Source organism: Salarias fasciatus, chromosome 19 (assembly GCF_902148845.1).
Source record: "Salarias fasciatus chromosome 19, fSalaFa1.1, whole genome shotgun sequence".
NCBI lineage: Eukaryota > Metazoa > Chordata > Actinopteri > Blenniiformes > Blenniidae > Salarias > Salarias fasciatus.
The window spans coordinates 22,112,288-22,124,386 of record NC_043763.1 but is presented as its reverse complement, the minus strand read 5'-3'; the positions used below and the strand labels follow the sequence as shown (position 1 = coordinate 22,124,386).

At 44.0% G+C, this 12,099-nt stretch overlaps 3 gene segments (V, D, J or C); all 3 read right to left on the bottom strand.

Annotated features, from left to right (window-relative positions):
- Window positions 1–986: 986 nt before the first annotated feature.
- Window positions 987–1,631, bottom strand: LOC115406808 (Ig kappa chain V-V region MOPC 149-like). The segment is given in 2 exon segments: window positions 987–1,352; window positions 1,526–1,631. Coding segments are annotated over 2 exon segments (414 nt in total).
- A 670-nt stretch (window positions 1,632–2,301) lies between these two features.
- On the bottom strand, window positions 2,302–2,848 carry LOC115407183 (T cell receptor alpha variable 36/delta variable 7-like). The segment is given in 2 exon segments: window positions 2,302–2,684; window positions 2,764–2,848. Coding segments are annotated over 2 exon segments (468 nt in total).
- A 3,374-nt stretch (window positions 2,849–6,222) lies between these two features.
- On the bottom strand, window positions 6,223–7,375 carry LOC115406818 (T-cell receptor alpha chain V region PHDS58-like). The segment is given in 3 exon segments: window positions 6,223–6,682; window positions 6,787–6,859; window positions 7,234–7,375. Coding segments are annotated over 2 exon segments (351 nt in total).
- Between the last annotated feature and the right edge of the window lie 4,724 nt (window positions 7,376–12,099).

The following is a 12,099-nucleotide window of genomic DNA, read 5'->3' as shown; positions in this document are numbered from 1 at the left end:
CTTCATGTTGAAATGTGATGAACTGACTCACCACACTTTGTGAAGTCAGAAAAAAGGAGGAAACAGTGGAGAGGAGTCAACGTGAGGCTGTTTTCAGGCCGGCCCCCTCTGAGGTCGACCTCAGAGTTTAGCTTCAACTGTGCAGAAGGTCGTGTTGCAGTAAAGACCACCTAACCTGAGAATACGTAAAGACCAAGACGGGAAGATCCTGAAACCAAGAAAAGACCACGACTTTGATGGGCCGACATCAAGTCTTGACTGAGACCAGAGCATTCCGAGACCAAGGACTGCTGCTCAACACGTCCAGAATGAAAGAGATGATGAGGATTTTGTCAGGCGGAAGTCACAGCGTCTGTCAGTCCGGATTGATGGTGAATGTGTCGAGGTGGTCACTGCCTGTTAATATCTGGGTGATTATGAGTTTTTTTTTTTTTTTTTTTTTTTTTTTTTTTGCCAAAATCATGAAACTTGTGCCATTTTCCAGGCCTCTGTATCTGCAGAGCTCCAGAGCTCGTTAGCAATTCACCGTTGGGTTTTGGACGGAGTCAGCGCTGCTCCACACACGGGAGACCCCACCCCACCACCGCTGGATTGTCACTCACAGAAACATTCAGAAATGTAATTTCGGGTGTAGTTTTCTCAGGATGTTTCCTCCAGCATCAGAAAAATGCCACAAGAACATGTGAGCAACATAATAAACATGATTTTCATTGGAGTGGGTCTTTAATGTCAGTACTTTACATTTGAGCGAGTGAGAAATGATCAGTTCTGATGTCAGTTTTCTTGCTCAATCAGATATTCTTCTTCCAATCTATTTCATATGGTGTGAATTTTAAGATAGCATGCTGATATTTTATACTTCAAATCCTGAAATTTCATGCCAACATCTGCAGTCTTGCTCAGGCTTTTGTTTCCTCCCTGAAGCTCCACCCTTTTATCTGATGTGGCTCTGTAGGGGGAGACCAGGGACTGAGGGGAGAGCCAGGTGCACCCTCCTGACATGATTCATGCTGGTTTTTGTATTGAGGAGCAGGGAAAAGTTGCACTGTGCTGAGAAGCAGCACAGAAGTACACAGCAGTGCTGCTGAGCTGGAGCTTCTCGGCTGTGAACGTGCACGTTTGACCCTTCATCGCACCGCCGCTCAACTTCGCCGTCACTCCGTCCTCCATCAGCTCGTTATTCACGTTCATGTATCCGAGGAGCTCCATGTGGCTGCTGCCGCTGGGCTGCTTGTACCAGAAGATCAGGGTGTAGTCCTGAAGTTCATGCCGACACGTGATTGTGGCCGTTTGTCCAGTTTGGGAGTAAATGTGACGAGGATTCTGGTGAACTTGATCACTTTGAGAAGACACTGAGAACACAGAGCAACTTCTGCACTGAATATGTTGACTTTCCTTCAAATTCTGATTGTTAACATTTCTTAAGTTTCTGCAAATCCTAAAGTTTAATTTCCCAAATGGAAAAATATTTTTTCTTTTCAAACTCACAGTGAATCCATATTTTCATAATGAAATGTTTTATTACCTGAAACCAGGAAAACATTGAAGGTTACACAGAAGAAGATGATCATGATGTTGTATTTCCACTTCATAGATCAAACCCTCCCTTTAAGAACACAGACACATTATGAGTTCACTGGTTTCCTCCTCTTCTAAACCCAACAACCAATCAGTGATCACGACACGGCGCTGAATCTGTACACACAAATACACACTGAAACAGACTCACTTTTTATTTTACATCTAACAATCATATTTTAATTGGAGCTGGGACATTTTCAGACTTTGTACTGATAATTGTTTTAAAATACTGTGAAACTAAGAAATCATCCTACAACAACACTGCAACACTGGGAAAAAAAAACAGGCAAAGTTGCTCAGATGGCAAAACAGTTTTTCAGATGCAACTGTTTCTGTATGTACTTTCAATGATATACACACGCATGTAATCTACTTTTGAAACATCTCTGTTAGTCTTGAAGTTTTCAGATCCCAGTGCCAGGACAAAGTCTGATCAATAAGGAAAAATCCAGTGGAAGTTTTTTTTAACTGTAAAAGATGAAGGTTGAAGCTCTGAGCAGCTAAAAACTACAAACTGACTGAAGTCTTCCACCCAGTGGACAACAGTGGAATTGCAATAAACCTTCATACTGCTCCTTTAAACAAGATTGAGACTGATAGAAAAATAGTTACAAATATCCACTGAATGAGAGGCGTCTCTGTATTTCTGGATGTGTGCGGATAAAAAGCAGCATGTGAACTTTTTTGTTACTATCTGATCCTGGTGAGAGCAGACTTGGTTCAGCTGGTTAGTTCCAGGTGTGAGTGGATGTTTGATGTTTGATGAGGAGATTTTAGTACTGAGGAGCAGTGATGTGGAGCACTGTGGTAACTGGCTGCACAGAAGTACACTGCACTGCTGCTGACTTGGAGTTTCTCCATGGTTAATGTGCTGTTCTTGTTCTTGTTTGCGTCTCCGTGCATCTTCACATCAAGTCCCGGCTCTGGATTGCCATCTGTTGAATAGATATATCCGAGGAGCTGCAGCTCTCCCTGGGACTGCTTGTACCACAGGATTGTGTAGTAGTTGTCAATGCTGTGTGAGCAGAAGATTTCAGCTTTTTCTCCTGGTTTGCTGTGAATGTTTTGTGGCGTCTGGCTCACACGTTCAGTGGAAGAAGAACCTGCAACACAGAACAATGAAACACTGCTCAGTATAATTCCAGCTTTGTCTGGTGTCTAAAACTGTTGAAGCGTCGTTACCTGAAACCAGAAGACTGATAAAGTGACTGATGAGAAATATGATGATCATGTTGACGATGTTGTCACTGAAAGCCTTCAACCCCATCTTGAAGGAAAACAAACTGCCACCCTGATGCTGTATGGTGGGAGGAGTTTAGGAGTCCTGAACCCCTTTGAGGGGGTGTGACAGATCTCAGTTCAGCCTGTAGCTTTCATGTTGAATTGAATTTTCTTACCGTTTTGCTCTAAAACAAAAAGGAAATGGTGGGATTTTTTTGTTTGTTTTGTTGTTGTTTCAGAGATCTTTGTGCCGTCAGTAAGTTTCCTGGATATTTCACTGTTTTTTGCACCAAACATGATCATTAAAAGTTATGTTATGTTGGGATTGTCGTCATTTTCTTAAGTAGATGTGAAAAAATGTACAAAAACGTAAACTTTCACAAAACTTTCCCTCTGCACTGCAACCATGAAATGCTTTAAAGTTTAACTTCAAAGATTATTGTGTCTCTATTTTACCAGTCCGGCCCACTCAGCCAGACATTGCGCTGAATGAGGCCTCTGAACTGAACTGTGTTCGACACTCCTGGTGTAGAAGATGGACTGATGATGAATGTTTTGACTTCTGTTATAAGATGGTGAATGAGCGTTCATGGATCGCTTGTGTTGCACTGTGCTCTGCTGGCAGCGCAGTCGTCCACCGTGTTGTCCTCGGACTGGTTCGGTTTCAGAAGATGAAGAGAGGACGAACTGTGTCCGTCTCCGCTCACTGCATAAAGCTCTTGATCCATTTCAGAATCAACACTTGTGTGTGTATCTCCTGTTACGCCAATATAAACTATATCCATCCTCCTGGGAGACTGTTTGTACCATTGAATCATGATGAACTGAGGGTCTGAATGTTTGCAGTTCATCTGGAGTTCTTCTCCCAGTGGTGAAGATCATTTACATTTTCAGACAATTTTTATTTCATGTAAAATCCTGAAAACGACTCTTTGTGTCCCAGTCCTGTGTCATTTCATTCCAAATTGAATGAATCACATGCTGGACCCCCCTGCTCTCCCTGCTCTCCAACACGAGCTCCTTGAGGTTTCTGCACATGGTCTGCGTGTGTGTGTTTCACTGTGTTGACTCACAGCACAGAAATACAGGCCGCCGTCTTCAGGCTGAAGCTGTTTGACTGTGAACGTCCCGCTTTGAGCTTCAGTCTTGGTGGCTGAGAACTTGTCTCTGCTGAACTCTCCAAAGTCGTGGTCTTTCCTGGCCGTGGACGTGAACACTATCAGCTCCATGGTTTCTCCAGGCAGCTGTCTGTACCAGTACATCTGGAGGAAGGATGCATCCTTGGTGTGCTCGCAGTCGATTGTTGCATCGTCACCCTTGTTTCTCCACAGTGTGGACTTTTGAGTAACATCACTGGCGTGAGTGGGATCTGTGCATATAAACCAGGAGAAGATCCTAAACATATGTTTCAGCAGCAAAAACATGAGAGAAACTTGTGAAAACTGATTATTTGAGCCCAAATGTTTTAGTTGGTGTCACATTACCTGATATCCACAGAATAAGGATGGAGAATGAGAGGGAGGCTTGTTTTAAGATGATGACCTGCATGTTTTGTAGGACTGAAGCCGCCTCAGTCTCTGGGATATGAAGAGCTGCAGGTGGGAGTGTCTCTGCTTCAAGCTGCTGTGAACTTTCAGGATCTGTGCTTTGTTGGTGCTTTGGCTCCCCCTGTCAGTCACAGAACACGGGATTAGGTTTAATTCACTCTGAAAACAGTTGGATCTTTTCATGGCTGGGGATTGTAGTATTTGCAACAGCTTCAGATCTACGGTCTCCTTCAGAGCTCCTGCCTTTGGCACCGTTAGCAAGCGAGCATCCATTATTGAGTCGTCTGCAGCCAGCAAGAAATCAACATTTATTACCATTAACCCTGTCACCATGCAGTTTTGGCGCTTGGGGCAGCTGTTCTGACTGTTGACCGGGGTTTTGGAGCTGGCTGTCCCTCGGCAGGGCCTCCGGTCCTCCAGTCTTCCTGATCTGGGGTGGGGCTGGGGTGGCATGTGGAGGCTGGGTTCTGCTCTGCTGTGCTTTGGGGGCAGGGTGGTATGGCTTGGCTCCTGAGGGCATGGTGGGCTCTTCCTCTGGGTCAGGGTGGGGCCCTGGCCCCCTCTGCTCCGGGGCTTGGGACCTGCATGTGTTGACCTGGCAGCTTGTGCTGAGGCCTGGTGCCAGCTCCCATTTTCCTGCAGGCCCCTCCTGCCTGGGCTGGCACTGGTCTGGTGCCTCCTGGGCTGGGGGCATGGCCCTGCCTGCGGAGGTTTGCAGGGGCCCCATTGAGCCTTGTGGGGCACTGGGCTGCATGGTTTGGGCCCATCATCCTGGGCCCTGGGGGTTTTGCGACAAGCCCTCCTCCATCTCGTTCCACACATGCTCAGTGGGCAACACACACACACACACACACACACACACACACACACACACACACACACACACACACACACACACACACACTCTTGTATTCTTACATCAGAAATGTCACTACTATATTGTATCTGCTGCTGACCAGAATGTCAGCGTTGTAAACCTCTGTATCTCTCTTGGTTGATGTGACTGCAGTTCAGAACTGTCAGAACTGACAACTGTCGCATATTTACTGGTTAGAAGATGGTTTGATGCTGTGTGATCACTGAGGTTTTGATATGTCAACAACTGCCATTTAAACTTCCCCTCATAGACATATGAAGTTATTTTGATTGACTCTGTAGAAACAACCTTCTGTTGTTTAATGAAGAAGTGAAGATCACGACTCAGTTCTGTATGTTTGAAATTCTTTTAGAGAGAAGAAATGAAAAACAAAATTTCACTTGTTGTGTAAAGACACCGTCACTATTTGAGAAGACTGAATACAGAGAAGCTCAGATTCGGTCGTATTGACAGAAACTATGTTGATCTCTGTCAATATTGACGTGTGAAACATTGATTGTATTGCAGGTTGATCCAGCAGGTGGCGCCGCGGTGGTGATCCTGCTGCAGTCTGTGGAGTAGAGTAAACTGCAGCTTCAGAGAAGTCTCAGAGAGAGAGGTGAGTCTGAGAAACAAACAAGTGTTACTCTCAGTAGGTGAATCACTGAATAAGTCGACAACTATGTGAGTACCGTGTACTCAGTTACGAACTGAGTAACTTTGTAAGCAGTAACATATCTATGTTAAAAAAAGAAGAAATAAGAAGACATAAGCTTGTCTTATTTGAGAAAGTTTATACTTGGCCCCCGCCTTCTCTCAAAGACAGGGATCGTTAATTGAAGTTGGGCTGCCAGTCATTCCATCAATGAAGCTTGTCTGTTTTTTTGTGTCCATTGTACGATTGTAGGTGACTCAGGTCTCAACCTGCAGATTTTTACCATTTTTCTTGCAGTCTTTAACAGTAGATGTAGTGGAAATCCCAGATCATGTGTGACTGGTCCCCCACCAGTCCACAGTTTCTTATACTAATGTAATCCAATCGATGTAAATATTCTGTGATAACTATTGTACTCATAAATCCTGAGTGTGAGTGTATTGGGAGCTCACGCAGCCTTTCATCAGGCTGCTGAAACCAAAGTGTGTTTTTAGTCAGGGTTTCTCATCAGACCACATCACTGTGTACTGGCAGCGCAGAAATACACAGCCGAGTCTGTTGTGTTCACATTGCGAATGATCAGAGCCCCATTATTCACGTCTTCTCTCGTAATCTCGAAGCCAGTCTGGAACTGCTCCTCATAGTTCGGGTCGTTGCCCTGCAAGCCGTATCCGATTAGATTCAAGCCATCTGTCTGGGTTTGCTGGTACCAGAGCATCACAGGCAAAGCACTGTCATTGTGTTTGCATTTAAACTCCACTGTTTCTGTTTTGTGGACTATTTTGGGATGAGAGGGATCAAATTTCACGCTCTTGGCTTCATCTGTGAGTAACAAAAAACAAACAAAAAGAAATGTTAATACAAGACCAATAATCATAACGCTCATAATAATCATAAAATGAAGATGTTTTGAAAGGTGAACTTACATGATGGGAGCAGGACGAGGAGGAGTCCGAACAGAGCTGGAGACATCCTGCAGGCGTGTGCTGCTGCTAGAGCCTGAAAACAAGAGCAAAAGTCTCATTGACAGGAAATCGTGGAGGTTTTTTAGTGAAGGAGTGTCATCAGACCACATCACTGTTACTGGCAGCACAGAAATAAAGAGCCGAATGTGACGGCTCTGCTTTCTGTACGATCAGAGCTCCTTCCACCACGCTCTTCCTGGTCAACATGAATTCTTTTTCAAACTGTCCCTCGTAGTTTTGGGAGTTTTCATAGCCATAGCCAATGAGAGTCATGGCCGTGCTGTCTCTTTTCTGCTGATACCACAACATCATCAGAAGGCTGCTATCGTCATGCTCGCAGTTAATGTGGACTTCACTGCTCTCTTTCTCCACCAGTGGAGACGACTGTTTGATTGCAGCTGCGCTCACCTGACCTGCAGAGAAGAAATCAGAGAATTCAAGTCAACATTTAGAGTGAATCTTAATGACTCAAGAAGGTCAGGATCAAATTTAGCATCTTATTGTGAACCAGATGGAGAGGAAGAGGATGGTTTGAAAAGGTGAAGACATGATTGACGACTGGTGAGGAGAAAGTGCTGCATGTCAGAAAGAAGGAGGGTGTTGTGATGTGACGGCAGATCCATCCTCACTCCCTCATGACGGAAGCTGGATGCCATGTGCTGTGCCTCCACCTGTTGGTCACATCTGTTCATGCAGCTCAATTTCTGCAAATATCACAGAAACCAGAGATTCACAGCATTTTTCTTGTGGGACCCCAAATGTTGACTGTTGGAAACTCAACACCCCACCACCACCACACCCTGGTCAATTTTTCAACCAGAGTTGATTGAACCTCAGAGCACTATTATAAAATCCATTTTCTTTGTTATATTCTGTCATGATCACTTCCTTGATTCTGAGGATAAACTCTCTGGGTTGACGCTCCATCTTGGAGTGTTTGGTGGTCTGATGCTCCTAAAAACTTGCAGTTTCAAATTTTCTTTCACCAGCTCTAGTTTTGTCTCTTGCTTCAGTGAAGTCATATTGTCTGTAACTGTTGGTCACATCTTTGTTTCTTTTAATCGTTCCCTTTAGCCTGACTTCCCTCCATTTTTTCCCACTTTTCTGTGTATTCGAGACGCTTTTTTATTAAAGTCCACATGAGCTTCATTGTCATTTTTGCTGTGAGCTTCTGCTGTGGGGGCCAGGCCCCCTGGTTGGGAATCACTGACATACCGTAAATCCTCTTATAGCAGCCGGGGCTTTTATTTGTCTTAACTGGATCTGGCACCAGGCTTTTAATGGAAGGAGGCATGTATCAGAGAGAGGCTTATATTTTAAATTTTTCAAAAAGAGCAGAAAGATCTTTTGACAGTAATGCAATTTAGAGCTGGGGTGTATATCGAATTAATTTGAATAATTTGATTTTATTTTTTTCAATTTATGTGAAAAAAATTAAAGTTCAACATCGAGTTTAATGTTGTCTGTCCCTCCACCATTTTTACCGGACGTGTGTAATACACACAGTCGCCATAACAGGAGGACTGGCGCTGTAGCACAGACTACTGTAAGTACAGCGCCGTAGCGCTTCACAGAAATAAGACAAGACAGAAAAAAAAGAACAGGCTGATATTGGGAGGCGGCTTTTCTGAGTTTCCTTCAAAGATGCATCCGGTCACAGGGCCGGCCCTGGCTTCTCAGGCGCCCTCGGCGAGCCCAAGACGAGTGCCTCGTCGGAGCAGGTTGCCGAGCGACCCCGAGAGTTGTTGAGCAGGGGGCTGCTTCATAAGCAGCTCATGAAGGGAATTGTATTTAATGATTTTTTTTTTCCTCTTCATCATGCCGCCCCCGTGAGTCTGCCTCCCAGTTGACTTGTGCAAAAAACCGCCACTGCCTGGTCATTAAAGGTGCATTTAGGAGTTTTACAACCTTAAAAATACTTATTTTCCACCATAACTATGTTACACATTTTGAATGATGTGTACAGTGTGCCCTGACATATTCATTACAAGTACCTCTAACAGCGCTAAATTCTCACTTGAAAGTTGCAGTGCCGGTCCGGCACCAGCTTTTTTTTGGGGAGAATTTGAAAGGAATGACATAATGCGCGCTCCGGCTGGTTCGGTTTCATTTTGTCCGCCATTACTCCGCCAGATGCTTAGTGAGCAACAACTGAGCAGGAGCTTCCAGAAAGTAAGAAAAGACTGGCTTCTAGCACTGCCACAGCTCCAGCACAGACTCCACCAGGTAAAAGAAACTTAAATCTTACTTGAGCGCTACTAAACGAGTGAAGACGGAGTCCTCCTCTTCCGTGCACACGAGCCACAGGGACGAGTTTTTCACTAAGCTGCATTACGCCCAAGGCCTGCAGGGGGCGCTGTTTCGCATAAAATGTGCAAACTCCATAATAGGGCACCTTTAAAGGAGACAGGCTTTTCATGGAATACAGGTCATTATTAGAGGATTTTCAGTGATAAAATGATCAAGCAGTGATACCAAACAGAAGATATCAATATGTAGAACTGTTGTTTGCGAACACTTCTTTACACAAGTGTCACTACTGAAAGTAAAGTAGAAAGTGAAAATGGTCTACTGAAGTAAATGTATTCAAATACTCAACAACCAAAGTAATCAAATTCTCAGGATTCATGATGCACAATCTCTTTTTAAGCTTTAGTCTGTTTTTTTAAATCGTGACACACCCAGTGAAGGGTCATGTTTAAAATAATATCAAAATTTTGGAACAGAATCCAAATTATTTCTGAAATATTGAAACAGGTTGCACTTTCTCTAAAGCACCATGAGGCTGATATACAATACTTTTCAATATATATGTGAAAGAAGGTGTCCAAACTCGTGGTTGTGCGCACACATGAAATTAATTGACTCAAAATTGATCCAGGTGTTGATTGTGAGTTATTTTCTGAGTTGATGGAGGAAAAACGCGAACAGTTGTAAACCAGCTTTGATCCTGTGCTGTCTGGGTTTGGAGTTTCCTGTCGATGTGCGGTTATCTTCCAGCTGCTTCACACGTTTTTGTACAGTAGAGTCAGTGTTTCTGATCACTGTGTATTGTTGCTGCACCAAAGTATTCACCAGTGTCTTCTGGGTGTTTGAGGCTGAGCAGGTGAAGATGAGCCTCTTTCTCTCCGTCTCCGCTCACGTTGAAGCGTCCTTTAAACGGCTCCTCCACAGTTATTGTCTTGTAGAATATGTAGGCTATCAGCTTCAGTGATGTTTCCCCCCGCGGGCGCTGATACCACAGAATTGTGTAGTAGTTTGGGATTTGATGAGAGAAATTGAGGCGGACTTCACTGCCTGATTTCCAGAGTAATTCTCTTGGCTCCTGCGACACTTGGTTTTCTTTGTTGAGGTAAACTCCTGTAAAGAGATGACGGAAAATAAGACACTTTGAGCAATGAATGGAGTGAAATTGATGGATTTGGGTGAAAATGCTGGGAAACAAGAATTTCAGAAATTTAAAAGGTCCCATAGCCGTCATCATACTGTTAGAAATAGCAAGAACTGGGTGAATGAGGAACTTGTTAAACTTTATTCACTGTCAAAGCTCCAGTATTAAACACTAAGTGCACTTCAAAGAATATCACACAGGTGGACCAGAAAACACTCAATCCTCTCCTTTTCAATATTAGTCTGTTTTGAAGAAACAAGAAATGAAATTACAGTTTGTGGTACAAAACAAAGACTGAATTAATACCTTTAATCCAGAGCGCAGAGAGTACAGTGATGAGGAGATGGGATAGCTTCATGTTGAAATGTGATGAACTGACTCACCACACTTTGTGAAGTCAGAAAAAAGGAGGAAACAGTGGAGAGGAGTCAACATGAGGCTGTTTTCAGGCCGGCCCCCTCTGAGGTCGACCTCAGAGTTTAGCTTCAACTGGGCAGAAGGTCGTGTTGCAGTAAAGACCACCTAACCTGAGAATACGTAAAGACCAAGACGGGAAGATCCTGAAACCAAGAAAAGACCACGACTTTGATGGGCCGACACCAAGTCCAGACTGAGACCAGAACATTCCGAGACCAAGGACTGCTGCTCAACACGTCCAGAATGAAAGAGATGATGAGGATTTTGTCAGGCGGAAGTCACAGCGTCTGTCAGTCCAGATTGATGGTGAATGTGTCGAGGTGTTCACTGCCTGTTAATATCTGGGTGATTATGAGGTTATTTTTTTTTTTTTTTTTTTTTTTTTGCCAAAATCATGAAACTTGTGCCATTTTCCAGGCCTCTGTATCTGCAGAGCTCCAGAGCTCATCAGCAATTCACCTTTGGGTTTTGGACGGAGTCAGCGCTGCTCCACACATGGGAGACCCCACCCCACCACCGCTGGATTGTCGCTCACAGAAATTCTCAGAAATGTAATTTCGAGTGTAGTTTTCTCAGGATATTTCCTCCAGCATCAGAAAAATGCCACAAATACATGTGAGCAACAACATGATAAACATGATTTTCATTGTAGTGGGTCTTTAATGCCAGTACTTTACATTTGAGCGAGTGAGAAATGATCAGTTCTGATGTCAGTTTTCTTGGTCAATCAGATCTTCTTCCAATCTGTTTCTTATGGTGTGAATTTTAAGATAGCATGGTTATATTTTATTCTTCAAATCCTGAAATTTCATGCCAACATCTGCAGTCTTGCTCAGGCTTTTGTTTCCTCCCTGAAGCTCCACCCTTTTATCTGATGTGGCTCTGTAGGGGGAGACCAGGGACTGAGGGGAGAGCCAGGTGCACCCTCCTGACATGATTCATGCTGGTTTTTGTATTGAGGAGCAGGGAAAAGTTGCACTGTGCTGAGAAGCAGCACAGAAGTACACAGCAGTGCGGCTGAGCTGGAGCTTCTCGGCTGTGAACGTGCACGTTTGACCCTTCATCGCACCGCCGCTCAGCTTTGCCGTCACTCCGTCCTCCATCAGCCCGTTATTCACGTTCATGTATCCGAGGAGCTCCATGTGGCTGCTGCCGCTGGACTGCTTGTACCAGAAGATCTGTCTGTAGTCCTGAAGTTCATGCCGACACGTGATTGTGGCCGTTTGTCCAGTTTGGGAGTAAATGTGACGAGGATTCTGGTGAACTTGATCACTTTGAGAAGACACTGAGAACACAGAGCAACTTCTGCACTGAATATGTTGACTTTCCTTCAAATTCTGATTGTTAACATTTCTTAAGTTTCTCCAAATCCTAAAGTTTAATTTCCCAAATGGAAAAATATTTTTTCTTTTCAAACTCACAGTAAATCCATATTTTCATAATGAAATGTTTTATTACCTGAAACC